Genomic DNA, 14,722 nt, shown 5'->3' on the forward strand with positions numbered 1-14,722 from the left:
AACAGATTATTAGTTCTTTCCTGAAAACATCATTATTTCTCATAATTATCATACATGATATTTGTTGTGGAACAACGACATGCTATCAAAATCTATATACATAAGTGATAGAGTGAATATAGAGAAAAGAGATTGATTTTTATCCATATCTCAATTTGTACTACAAAGTCTCTATTTATATATATTCAATACATTAACACACAATAATAATTAATTTTAAAAATAAACTAAGTACATGAAGAATCATCACATAATGCTAAACATACGTGGAGAGTCATTCTAACAAAGAATAATTCATAATAATATTGTATTATAATAATTTCTTTCTCACAAGAATATCGGCACAACGACTCTCAAATAGCAGCTGACGACATGATTTACCCAAGCCAAACTCTGAAACCAGCACGGGCCAGGTTAAAACAATATAATCCGAACAGAATGAGATATCGAGACTCTCCAAATTTAAACAAAGCCAATAACTTAAACACAAATAATTCGTCGTTTTGGAAAAGTTACATAATAAGTAAAATAAAAAAAAAGATAATATGAATAATAATAAGAAAGAAATCCAAAGCCCCCAAATAAACAACCAAACCAACGGTGTCGATACATACATCATACCTTTCTTTGCATCTAAATCGTCTCCTTCGTTCTCCAGCGTCCGATCGTTCATCTCCATCTTCGCGCCTAAATTTCACTTATTTAACCCAGAGGCAAGCCCTCAAATTACACCCTTTATTTTTAACATTTCAATTGTTCAATCTGTATCCTAATTGATATCATGTAAGGGTTTTAATCAGTCTATAGTTCTTGTATATGTTAAAAAGTTTTGATTTTGATTCCGATTCGCTCTTAATTTTGAAATTTAGGGCTTTGGTTTTCGATGGCGGAGTGTAATTTGTATTCCAAGTTTAGGGTTTTGGTTTAATTATTCAATTTTGATATCATGTAGGGGTTTTAGACAGTATAGTTCTTGTAATTGCTAAAAAGCTTCGATTTTGATTCCGATTCGCTGTTAATTTTGAATCTTAGGGTTTTGGTTTTCGATGACGGAGTGTAATTTGTATTCGAAATTTAGGGTTTTGGTTTAATTATTCAGTTTGTATCTGAATTGATGTTATGTAGGGGTTTTAAACAGTGTATAGTTGTATTTGTTCAAAAGTTTTGATTTTGATTCCGATTTGGTGTTGATTTTGTTAATTTTGAAATTTAGGGTTTAGGCTTTTGTTAGTGGAGGGTGATTTGTAATTTGTATTCGAATTGATATGATGTAGGGGTTAGACAGTGTATAGTTGTTGTATCTGTTAAAAAGTTTTGATCTTGATTCCGATTTGGTGTTAATGTTGAAAGTTAGTGTTTAAAAAGGTTTGAAATATAGAGTTTTGATTTTTTGTAATTCAATTTGTATCCGGATTGACATCATGTAAGTCTAAACAGTGTAATGTTGCTGTATTTGTTAAAAAGTTTTGATTTTGATTTCGTTTCGTTATTAATTTTGTGGTTTTTGAAATTTGGGGTTTTGGGTTTAATAATTCACTTTGTATCCTAGTTGATGTCATGTAGGGGTTTTAAACGGTGTATCGGTGTTATATTTGTTAAAAAGTTTTTATTTTGATTCATACTTGGCTTTAATTTTGTGATTTTTGAAAAATAGGGTTTTGGTGCTCAATGGCGGAGAGTCCAGCGAGTCCAGGAGGCGGTGGGAGTCACGAGAGTGGTGGGGATTTGAGCCCTAGGTCGTCGAATGTTCGAGAACAGGATCGGTTTTTGCCGATTGCGAATATTAGTCGGATTATGAAGAAAGGGTTACCAGCTAATGGGAAAATGTCGAAAGATGCTAAGGAGACTGTTCAGGAGTGCGTTTCTGAGTTTATCAGCTTTGTCACTAGCGAGTATGGTTATACTTTAATTTGCTTAAATTGTTTTTTTTTGTGTGTGTTTATCTTGAGGTGTTTGGATTAGGGGTGTAAAAGTGCCAACCAAATTGTCAGCTACTCGAGATCGGCTCTTTAAAAGCAAGCATCAAGCCGGGCTTAAACAAGCTCGAGCCTAAAAATGAACCTGATTGATAAATGAGCATGAGCTTCACTTGTTGAGCTCGAGCCGGCTCATGAGCGTAAACGAACCCGTTATTTATACATGTTTTATTTAACATATTAAATATATAATTTTATGATAATTATAATTATACATGGAACTATGAAAAATTAGATATTATGTTATATATAAAACTTACACAAAAAGTAAGTATAAATATAAGTAAAATAATCAATAAATTATAAATGAGTTATGCTTGAGCTTAAAAAACTACACCCGAGCTAAGTTCGAGCTTGATCTCGAAGAATAGAGCTTGAAACGAACCAAGCTTGGCTTGAACTTGAAACACTACTCACAAGCTGAGCTCAAGTCTAGATGAGCTCGAGCTCAGCTCCGCTCGTTTACACCCCTAGTCTAGATGTGTGTAGGGTGTAAACGAGCCAAGCCCGCGCTTGATGAGGTTCGAGCTTGTCTCGTTTTGACTTACGAGAGATTGAGCTGACCTTGGCTCATTTCAAGCTCTCGGGCTCACAACTCGTGAACCGTTTTTTCAAGCTTGGCTCAGATTGTGTATTATTTTTTAACTAGTTTATATCCATTTCATATAGTTTGGGAAAAACCTTAAAACATGCCAAACTTGGCTCGAGCTCGGCTGTGCAATGTAAAATTAATACATAGAAGTCTAGAAGAGTTAAAAAAATACACAAGGCTTGTTAAAGCCCAATGAGTCAAAACGATCTTTCCATACAACACTCGAGCTCATTTCGAGCTCTCAGCTTGTGAGTTTTTTTCAAGCTCGTCTCTTTTTAATTAATATACATTTTCAATTAATTATATAACTTGAGAAAAATTTTAAACAAGCCTAAACTCGGCTTGTGCTTAGTTGTACAGTGAAATATTAATACATAGAAGTCTAAAAGAGTTAAAAAAACAAAATACACAAGGCTCGACGAGCCTAACCGATTCTCCCATACAAGGCTCGGACTTGATGAGCAAACGAGCTTTCTTTTGTGGCTTGGGTTCAATAGGGCTTGGTTTCGAGCTTTTTATGGGTTGGATCTTGAGTAGCCTGTGAGTGGTTCAGCTCATTTGCGCCTCTAGATGCGTGTTTAAACTGTTATTCTTTTGGTACCAGCAATTGTTTCTGATTTTATGATTATTTGATAATAAACTGATTTGGTTAGAAATGATTTGTAAAGCTGATTATTGTGATGGTTTGTGTTAATATATAGTTCTGAACACAATTTCTTAGGTTAATTGTTTATTTTGAGTGTTTTTGATTAGTTGACAGGTTGTTGCGTGTCTAGCTTCATATATCTGGGTACAAGCAATTGATTTTGATTTTATTGATATTAAACGTTTGGGTATAAATTTGTAAAAAAATTGATTATTGAGCACTTTGTTTTAACGAACCAACATATGGTTTCGAAAATGCACATTCTAACAACTTTTTTTGAGTGTAAAATCATCAAATTTTGTTTGAAAGTTTGTGCCTTTTATCTCATGCTACCAGCAATTAATTATTTTGGATTATAAAATGTAAGAAGTCAGATTGTTGAGACATCTTGTTTTAATAAAGTTTTTCATGATTCAAAAAACACACGTCCAAATACTATTTGAATATAAAAGCATCAAACTTTATGTGAAAACTGGTACTTTTTTTCTTATTTATATTAGTGATTGGTTTTTTGATAGGAATATTTCTATGCTTTTGAAGTGGATATGTTGTATGTTATGTGATTTTTCAGGGATATAATAGTTTTAATTATATTATGTGTCTTGGTGCAGGGCGAGTGATAAGTGCCAAAGGGAAAAGAGGAAAACTATCAACGGTGACGATCTTCTATGGGCAATGGCTACCCTAGGCTTTGAAGATTACATCGAACCACTCAAGTTATACTTGAGCAGATACAAAGAGGTAGCTTCTTTAAAATAATAAAATATTATTACATTAGTTAATAGATTTTTATATGTATTTACTAATATGTTGATGCTTGTGTTTCTTTATGTCCCCAAATTGGATTGGCTTCTTTGCAGATGGAGGTTAGTGAAATTTGTTTGTTTCTCTCGGTATTGTTATTTAAGTTATATTATTTTTGTTTATGCATAACTGCTGAATAATATTTTTCTGAAGGGTGACACTAAGGGATCCGCAAAAGGACAGGAAGGATTTGCTAGGAAAGATGGGATGCAACCTGATCATAGCGCGCAGGTCACTATCACACCTTGCTCGTTTTTAGATCTTATAAATAATATCTATATAAAAAGTTAATAAAACAAATATATTATAAATAATAATGCTCCAAACTTGTTTAGTAAAACAATTTAGGAAGTTTAAGATTATACTATGATCAACTTTTAAACTGTCTTGTGGTTAATTTTTAGCTGCGCTTTTCATTATTTACCTGGCTCGTTAGGCCATTATTAATGAAATATAATGTAAACTGAGCCTAGGGGTGCAAACGAGTCGAACCGCTTGCGAGCTACTTGATCTCAGATCTATAAAAATCTTGAAAGGAGTTAAGGTTTTTCGAGCTTTAGCCAAGCCCGAGCCTTAAATAAAGCTCGTTTAGTTATCGAGCCCAAGCGTTGGATGCGAAGCTCATTAAGGCTCGTCGAGCCTCGGCAAGCTCTGTGTATTTTTGAGTTTTACTTTTTCTGGACTTATTGTATTAATTTCACACTGCACACTCAAGCTCGAGCAGATCTTTTGTCTTGTTTAAGATACTATACGAGCTTGAGCCGAGCTTAGGCTAGTTTTAAGTGCTTTCTCAAAATATTAAGAATAATTAAAAATGCATATAATATGAGTAATAAATAATAAGCGAGCCAAGTCTGAGCTTGAAAAATTAACTCATGAGCTGAGCACAAGCTTTAGAAAAAGCTCGAATGAGCTGAGCTCGAGTTTGGCCGGGCTCGGCTTGGCTCGTTTGCACCCCTAAAACTGACCCACTTTCACATAAATGTGTTGAAATTTGCCACCTCTACAATCACTAGAATGTTTTATAAATTTTGCGTATGTGATGTTTTTGCAGCTAGCTCATCAAGGCTCGTATTTGCAGGGACTGGATTACGGGAACTCACAGGTAATCCTTGTTTGTGTGTGTTTGTATATCTATATATATGTGTGTGTTTTGCATAATTAGATTCTGATTTCGGGAGTTAAAACCTTGACATTTGCAGGGCCAACGCATGGTTCAAATGGAAGGCAGAGATTAATATTAGCGGGTTTGAGACCTGATATGATCTAAAGTGAAACGGCGCTGGCCACATCAGCAGGTCTTGTTCTAAACTCGAGCATCTACTTAGCGTGCTCTCGATTCCTGGACTATGTATTCTCATATTTTATTGTAATTTAAACCATTTTGGTGGATTTTATAGATAGGATGATTCAACCTTTTAATGGATTGTGCTTTAGAGGTATTTAAGTGTCATTTTCATTCTTACTTTCATAGTTGTTGAACTGATTATATAGTTTAGAAAATGACTTCATATGGTTGTGTGAGTATGCGTCAATAGATTCACAAATGCCCTATTTGTTTATAGGGTAAGGATTCTAAGAGAACCATTGGCAAATTGAGAACTTTGAGAACCATTTTGAACCACTAAAAAGTCCTAAAAAAATATTAAAAAAATTATAAAACAAACAAAACCGAAAATTTTAAAAAAGTAAAAATACCAAAATTTTTATATTTCATTCCGGTTTCATTAAAAAAAACCGATTTTTTTTAATTCGTATTATACCTATACACATGTATATTTTCATTTAATCTCTAGTTACGTAATATACACATATGTACATTATCATTTACCTTAAATTATACATATGTGGATAGGAAAAAACATGTGTATAATAAAAAAACCGATTTTTTTTTCTTTTTATTTCATATTATACCTATACACATATGTATACTTTTATTTAATCTCTAGTTATGTAATGTACACATATGTACATTATCATTTACCTTAAATTATACATGTGTATAGAAAAAAAACATGTGTGTACAGATATGTACATATTATACATATATGTATATGTATAATTTAGCTAAACCGAGAATTTTTTTTTTACGATTTTTTTTAGAAACCAGGATGATAAATAAGAACTTTGGTTTTTTTACTTTTTTTTATTTGTATTTTTTTTTGTTTTATGATTTTTTTTTATTTTTAGGTTTTTTTGTGGTCCAAAATGGTTCTCATAGTTCTCAATTTTTAAAAAGTTCTCACATGATCCTGATCCTTTGTTTATAATATATGTGCATGATATATATATATATATATATATATATATATATATATATAGGGTTAGATTAGAATAAAAACCTATTTGAGTTGTGAAAATTCTAGAAGCCTATTCTTAACCACATGCTTTTAATTAAAGATTAAATCTTGTGCTCCACAATTAAAGTTAATAAAAAATATAAAAGTTTACTTACATTTTCTCTCTCTTGAAAACATATATAAAAATTACTAAAAAAATGTAAAAAAAAATAGCAAAACATTTTTTTATGTCTTCGATGTTTTGTATTAAATGTAACAACGTATATTACATGTAACCAAAAAAAAACAAACGATGTTATATAGGGTTTTCACAACTTAAATATGTTTTCATTCTATACTTTGCCTATATATATATATATATATATATATATATATATAAACTCACTTGAGTTGTGAAAACTCTAGAATCCCATTCTTAACCACATGTTTTTAATTAATGTTTAAATCTTGTGGTCCACAATTAAAGTGAATAAAAAATGTAAATATAAATATAATTTTTTCTCTTTCCTGAAATCATATATAAAAATTAGTAAAAAATGCTAAAAAATAGCAAAACATTTTTTTTATGTTTCGATGTTTTATATTAAATGTTACAACATATATTACGTGTAACAAAAAAAAACGATATTACATAGGGTTTTTGCGGGTTTTCACAACTCAAATGGGTTTTCATTTTAACCTTACTATATATACATAGGGTTAGGTTCAAATAAGAAGTTTGATTTTTCTAAGAAGGCTAGGAAGGAGGGTATTTTAGTCTAACACTTTAATATCAAAACCCACCTACTTGAATCTCAAAACCTACTTAAATTAATTAAAAACCCACTTAAATAAAACCCAATTACATCTTCACTCATCTCCTACAACCACCACCACTCCACCGCCCACCGCCATCACAACCGTCACCCACCGCCACCACCTCGCCGGAAAAGTCCGAAAAAACACAATGGAAAACACTATGAAAAACACAATGGAAAAATACATTATGAAAAAAAAACACAATGATAAAAACACAATAAAAAACACAAATGTATGGCACAATGTAAAAAGCACAATGAAAAAAACACAATGAAAAATACTATTGTATAACACAATTTGGTAAAACACAATTTGTAAAAAACCCACTAATTTTTTTTTCAATTTTTATATTACAATATGGTACTCATATAAAAGATAAAAAGACACTTGTTATTATGGTGAATTTGTTTTTCAATAAAAACGTAGTAAAAAAAAGTTATGGACGTTTTAAAATGATGGGGGAATTTAGCATATGTGCCTTGTATGTGAAGAGAGAAAATCAACAAATGTGTTATTCTCTTTATGCCTTTCCCCTTATTTTTACACATGATTTCCACCTAAACTAATCTCAACCCTCTATGTTCAAAATTAATGGACAAGCTTACTTTTTATCCTTTCTACAAAAAGTATACTTCCTATTATAACCTAACCCTATATATATAAAGGATCAAGAGAGAACTTCTTCTTAAAAAGAGAACTAGAGAACTAATAAAGAATTATTTTTAATTTAATTAAAAAATATATTTTTAAAATTTTGTTTTTGTCATTATTCTTATATTTTGTTACCATTCACTCAAAAAAAATAAAAAAATTAAAAAGTTAATAATAAAAAAAACTCGTTGTAGTGCACATATGCAATACATCGACTTTTTTTATTGCATATGTGCACTAATATATTTTGATATGTGCAATAGTGTTGAATAGCATATATGTAATTTTTTATATTGTATTAGTGCAATAGTGTTATATTATATCCAAAAATACAAAAAAATCTATGTAGTGCATTTGTGCATTAGTGTTGTATTACGTATATGCGATAGTGCGTTTCGAGTACAATTATTAGTGTTGTATTTGCATATATTCAATAGCGTGTATTATATAATGCCATTGTGTTGTATTATATGTAATAAAACACTATTGTATATATGTAATACACATTTGTGCACATATGCATTACATGGACGGTTTTTTTAAGGAACAATATCATCTTATTAGGAGGAAAGAAAAAAAAATCGCAAAATATTTTTTTAAAAAAAGTTAAAAATAATTTGTATTAGTTCTCTAGTTCTATCTTTAAAAGGAGTTCTCTTTAGATCCCACCCCTATATATATATATATATATACACTAGTCGAGTGCCCACGTCATGCAGCGGGAAACGTAGACGTCGGTAATTACGTAATAAGTTTATGGGTGTTCATTGCTCGGTTTGAAACCGTAAAATCGTTCAAACCAGTCTTTGGTTTGATTTCACAGTTAATTTTTTTTCTTTAACTTTCAGCCGATTATTTTCTATTTTTAAAGGCTATGCTTTGGTTTTCGACGACAAAAAATCGCTACTACCGATTTGGCCCACTGTTTAATTATAACCATTTAAATCAGACCGCAAACACCCAATGTACGTAAAATGATATTTTTTTAACTGAAATAAAAACTATAATAATATCATACTCAAATTAAAGATAAAAATATGCTCGTTTTTATGGTGTAATTATTTTTAAAAAAATATTAAAGTATGAAAAAGTTATTAGCGTTTAAAAATTATGGGGTAATTGGGTTAAAAGTGAAAATTAAAATAAGATATAGGTAAAAGATTAAAAGCCATTGTTATAAATATTATTTAAATTTACAAATGTTAATTATAGTTGAGGGGCCAATATTGTAAGTATATTAAATAGAATTGAATAGAACATGACTTTTAATATGGGAATTACTCTTTACCCTCATTCAAGTTTGCACCATATGCAATATTGCTTTTAAATCCCTTAATATGGACCGTCTTAATTTGCCCTCCTCTTATATATTATATATAGTATAGATATGTGTGTGTGTGTGTGGGAGATTTTTTTTGAAAACTACTTTGAGTTTTAAGAATTCGAAAAAACTCAATGTAATAATTTTTTTTTGAATTTTTTTTACATGCACGTAACATATGTAGGTTACATGTATGTAAAAAAATTAAATAAGTGTTTACACACCGAGTCGACTTATTACATAGGTGTAATGGACGTTTAAATTTGTGTAGTCAATGTACATTTTTATTCTCTCTCATGTTTAATTTTTTAATCAAATTTAATCTCAACCACATAATCTTAATCTATTTAATTAAATGTGTGGGCAAGAATGAAGTTATTAAGTTTTTAAAACTCAAACAAAGTTCTCAAATTATTCTTCTTATATATATATATGATTGATTTTTTTTAGAACCACTTTGAGTTTTAATAAACTCGAAAAAACTCAAGGTAACAATTTTTTTTGAATTTTTTTACATATATAGGTTACATGTACGTAGAAATATTACATAATATTTTACGCACCGAGTCGACTTTTTACATAGGTGTACCGAACGTTTAAATTAGTGTAATCACTATGCATTTTTATTCTCTCTTCTATTTAATATTTTAATCATATTTAATCTCAATCACACAATCCAATCTATTTAATTAAATGTGTTGTAACGCCCGTTAATTTTCGACAAAAGGTTTAATCTTGTAGTGTTATGTACACCTTTCGGGCTTGACCCGGCATTCTCTCGGGAGCTCCTTGCAAACCTCGTAAACGTTCTCACTTAACTTTCCACCCAAGTTGCTACATACTTCAATTTGGAGGGACTTGGATGTAACTATTTTATATCATAAAACAAAAGAAAACTCAAACCCTAAACCTATTTGCAGCCGTCGGACCTGGACCCCCCTGCTCGTTTTTCTTCTGCCCAGCCAAGTTTCAGCCGTAAAAACTTCAATTCAAGGTCGGTTTTATGATTCCCCATGTCTTTTACACCTTAATTGATCTTATTAACGCGCTTATTGGTCGTTAAGATTGAGTTTTGATGATAACAGCTTGCTGACAGATTCGTATATATTTATTGTAGGGTCTGCAACACGATGTTAATCCACTGTTTTTGATCGATTCTTGATTCCATGATGTTCTACTTTGAGTCTAGTTTCCAGAAAGGTATAATACGTAATTTTTGGACGAGATTTGAATAGTTTTTATGAATTTATAAAATCGAGTGTCAAAGCTGATGCGGGATGACGGATTCTGGTCTGTCTTCCCGACTTCATAACCTTTTTTCAACAAGTCCAAATTGGTTGGTTCCACTTCTGGGAGTTAGTGTTTTGAGTTAGGAACCAAACCCAATTGGAATCGTTTAATTTGGTTCGGTAATGAATTTTATAAAAATAAAACCATTTTGTTGCGCGCTGAAATAGCTGCACATACCTTTCTGTGTTAGAAGAATTTTTATGATTTTTGTGTCCACTAGAAAAATATAATAAAAATATTTTTATAAACTTAAGATAGTTATGCAACACTGGTAAAAATTTAATAATTTAATTCAAAGGTTATCCTATGTAATTAAATGTATCTTCGCATGCTAAAATCTGCACGTTTTACTCGTTATTAATCAACAAGTTCGTTTTAGGCTTAATCGGTGGTTTTGGTTAGTTGAAAGGTTTTAGGGGCCTCGGGCCAAGTGTTGGGCCTCGGGCTAAGTGTTGGGCCTTGGGCCAAGTTTTGGGCCTTCAGCCAAGTGGTTGGGCCTCGGGCCAAGTGTTGGGCCATGCGCCAAGTGGTTGGGCCTCGGGCCAAGTGGTTGGGCCTCGGGCCAAGTTGTTGGGCCTTGGGCCAAAGTGTTGGGCCTTGGGCCAAGTTGTTGGGCTTTGGGCCAAAGTGTTGGGCTTGGGCGGCCCATTAGGCAAGTGTGTCCTTGCAGTCTAGTTTAGTAACGTGTTATGTATAATTTACAGGCCCTTGCTTGTGATTTTGCCCTTAGGAACTTCCTAGCTCGTTGCAAGTATTCGATCGATCTCAGGTGAGTTCATGATGCCCTTTTTACTCTTTTACGTTTTGGGCTAGCATACACACCGAAATACAATTTTAAACGATTTTACTCGTTACAGTGAATTGAATAGTTTTACATGGTCTCACTCGTGATGGTGCATTTTGAAAGCTATATTTGAATTATTTTATATGCCTTAGGATATTTTAGACTCGTTCATGGTCTTGTGTCCTTAAAGTTACATACATTATTGATGGTCTAGACTCGAGGATGTTAGGGGGTGTTTGGTACAGAGAATTGGGGGGTGAGAAATGGAAATGGAAACAATTCTCTTGTTTGTTTACGAAAGAAGGAGGTGAGAAATGGAAATAAATTATTTCCATTTCCCTGATTTCTTTTCTCTAAAAAAAGCGGAGAAACCATTTCCATTTCCCTGGTCGTTTGTCGCCCCTGTTTGCCTACTGTTGTCGGGTTCAATTTCTGAACCCTAATTCATCGGCGATTTGAACAGACTCAACCATCGGCGATTTGAACACACTCAGCCGTCTGTGATTTCTATCATCGACAGCTTCCATCAGGCGATTACCGGCGGCGGCTTCGATCAAATCTATTGTCGCTCAAATCTCTCTACATTCGAACAATCAAAATCGTTGGTTAGTTTTATTCAAATTTTGCATTGCTGAAACCTAAATCAATGATCTATCTGTTTAGCTTCGTTTGTATTATTAGGTTTTCGAGAATTTGAGGTGATAAAGCTTCGTTTAGCTTGAAATTGAGTTGAAGTTGGATGTAAGTTATTAAAACTAGCATGTGTATGTTTATGCATTCATGATGTAGGTTTAATTTGCTATTAGTTTAACTTATGTAAGGTTTGATTTATTATTTAAACATAATTTAATTAAATTACATTAGGTTTGAGTTCTTATTAAACAATAACCAGCTATGGTTATTGTTTGGATGATTTAGATGCACAGTGGTTGATGAGTATGATGTTTGATTTAAGTAGTATAAGATTTTATACATGTTTCAAATGCCAAAGATTCTTTCAAGAATAACTGCTTATAAATATGTTAGAAACGAACTAGATGCATACATAAGGTTGGTATTTGCTTTATGTGCCAATGACATGTTGATCAATTAGTGTATGATTAATTTAGTATAGGTGATTTATATGAAGTTTGAAGTGTTATCGACAACAAACTATTAGATATTTGTTCATGTTTGATGTATTGAAGTCAAATAATTGATTTAGTGATCTTTTAGTCAGATATTTGTTAATTTTTTGATTTCCGATTAGTAGTAGTGTTGTATATTGATCGATGGTGGATGTATAAAAAGACGGATAGTGATGGATTCTTAAGCCAACATATTGTGACAATATAGATTTTTTTGTTGTAGATCATGGCACTCGGTAGGAGGTGGCATGGGTCGTGGAGGTGGTCGTTCAGGTGGAGGTGGACGAGGTAGTGTTCGAGGTAGTACGGATACCGTTGGACGAGTACAGCCAGATCATACCTCTATGCCTTCACCAGATGAGGGTGGTGTTGATGTTGATGTTGAGTCTGTTGTTTATGTTGCTCCTGTGAGGAGGGGATCCGTTTCTCAAGTCCAAGTACCCGAGCGAGTGAACCGGGAGTGGATTTCAATTGAATATGGGCAGTAAGTACATATGTGTTTATATTGTCATTGTATGTTGATAAAAAGATGCTACAAATGTAATTTTCGTTCATTATTTTCTTTTTTTGTAGATTCAGTAATCAAGGCACGGCTTCCCGGATTATTTTTTCAATTTTGAAGCTTATGTGGTCTGGTGCATGGCAAGGATGCAAAGATGTTCCTAAAGTGCACAAAGAACGATTGTTTGAACGATTTCAGGTGTGTACCTATATAAGATTCATCCTCTGTTTTATGCAGGTCTGACTATATAGTTATAATTATAGTGTATTTTACTTTTAATTAGTCTGTTGTGTACATTTATTAATAAGTGATTTTTTGTAATGTTACTTTCAATGGGATGAAAAAGGGAATGCTCAAGTTTACAAATGTTGGGAGAGGTGCATTGCTGGAAAATTTGGTAATTTGTTGTGTAGGATATGAAAAGCTGCCATAGAGATGGCAGCCAAAAAGGGCTTAGAACTTGGTGATGATATGTCGGTTCTTCTTCCCTTTAAGCCACCATGTATGAGAAGAAAGTCATGGGAAAAACTGGTTAAGATTTGGAACACTCGCGAATGGAAATTAAAAAGTAGTAGAAACAAAGATAACAGAAAGAAATTGACCCGGGGTAAACATACTCTTGGATCACAAACCTTGGTGACTTCCAACCTAAAAGCGGTAAAAAACATTATCAACCTCTTTTAGTACATATACCATTTTTTACTAACTTATAGATATTACTTTTGTAGGCTAAGATACTCGGGCGTGATCTTGCATTTCCTGAGATGTGGAGGCAATCGCATTGCAAAAAAGGAAGGAGACCATTGGACAAAATGGCAGAGTGTACCAGTACAGTATTGGAAGACTCCGATTTGGAAGAGAATACTCTAGAACATGATTTGGAAGAGAACTCTCAAGAACAGCTGGATTGGGTTGATGATAGCTCATATGAAACTTGGTTCAATGGGATAGTTGTGTATGGTTGAAGTATGTTTTGTATGTGAATTGGTTTTAACTATAGTTGATGTTTTTTGCTTAAAAACTATGTTTTGTATGTGAATTGGTTTGATCAGTGCATATTTTGGTTGGAATTTATGCATCTTTTTATATGTTTTTTATTTTTTAATAAATATTTGTTATGAAAAAAATACTTGTGCTAATGATAAAGTTGATATAATTCTCTGTTTATTTTCTATGTACCAAACAAGAGAGATGATTCTCAGCTATATTTCTCTACTGAAATCTCCGTACTACCAAACAGAACAGTCAATTCTCATTCTCCAGACCAATTCCCTTTCTCTGCAATTCCATTTCTCTATTCCATTTCTCTACAATTCCATTCTCTGTACCAAACTCCCCCTTAGTAGACTTGGCAGTAATTGAATATGAGTAGACCTATTTGTGTTTGCATGCACTGATGTTACGTGTTGGGTTGTACGTGTGCTCGACCCTGATGTTATTACTTGGATGAGATGTTACGTGTTTGGGTTGTACGTGTGCTCGACCCTGATGTTATTACTTGGATGAGATGTTACGTGTTTGGGTTGTACGTGTGCTCGACCCTGATGTTATTACTTGGATGAGATGTTACGTGTTTGGGTTGTACGTGTGCTCGACCCTGATGTTATTATTTGGACGGTATTTATAGGGATATAAATATATGGATGTATATAGATGTCTAAGTACGAATACTTAGTGTTGATGATGGCCTAACTGTTCGTATCCCGTATTATATTTTAAACTCTTGGAATGTTTTATAATCCAGTTTTTATATTTAAACTCTTGGAATGTTTTTAAATCTCGATTTTATATTTAAACTCTTGGAATGTTTTATAATCCAGTTTTTATATTTAAACTCTTGGAATGTTTTATAATCCAGTTTTTATATTTAAACTCTTGGAATGTTTTATAATCCAGTTTTTATATTTAAACTCTTGGAATGTTTTATAATC

At 32.4% G+C, this 14,722-nt stretch overlaps 1 protein-coding gene across 1 annotated transcript; it reads left to right on the forward strand.

Moving 5' to 3' along the window:
- Window positions 1-1,430: 1,430 nt before the first annotated feature.
- Window positions 1,431-5,356, forward strand: LOC143576426 (nuclear transcription factor Y subunit B-10-like). The gene is made up of 7 exons (XM_077060516.1): window positions 1,431-1,516; window positions 1,655-1,892; window positions 3,826-3,955; window positions 4,075-4,080; window positions 4,172-4,249; window positions 5,073-5,123; window positions 5,221-5,356. The coding sequence occupies exons 2-7, from the start codon at window positions 1,669-1,671 to the stop codon at window positions 5,254-5,256; spliced, it is 525 nt and encodes a 174-aa protein (XP_076916631.1). The 5' UTR covers window positions 1,431-1,516; window positions 1,655-1,668; the 3' UTR covers window positions 5,257-5,356.
- Window positions 5,357-14,722: the final 9,366 nt, after the last annotated feature.

This window comes from Bidens hawaiensis, unplaced genomic scaffold, assembly GCF_021521415.1.
Source record: "Bidens hawaiensis isolate Kalapana, Puna unplaced genomic scaffold, B.hawaiensis_p1.1 tig00028119_1, whole genome shotgun sequence".
NCBI lineage: Eukaryota > Viridiplantae > Streptophyta > Magnoliopsida > Asterales > Asteraceae > Bidens > Bidens hawaiensis.

What these genes read in the sequence shown, in the direction of transcription:
- LOC143576426 (XM_077060516.1), top strand. Translation starts at nt 1,669, where the DNA reads ATGGCGGAGAGTCCAGCGAGTCCAGGAGGCGGTGGGAGTCACGAGAGT. An exon ending in ATCAGCTTTGTCACTAGCGA is followed by an intron (nt 1,893 to 3,825) that starts GTATGGTTATAC and finishes GTCTTGGTGCAG; the next exon opens with GGCGAGTGATAAGTGCCAAA. An exon ending in TGGATTACGGGAACTCACAG is followed by an intron (nt 5,124 to 5,220) that starts GTAATCCTTGTT and finishes TGACATTTGCAG; the next exon opens with GGCCAACGCATGGTTCAAAT.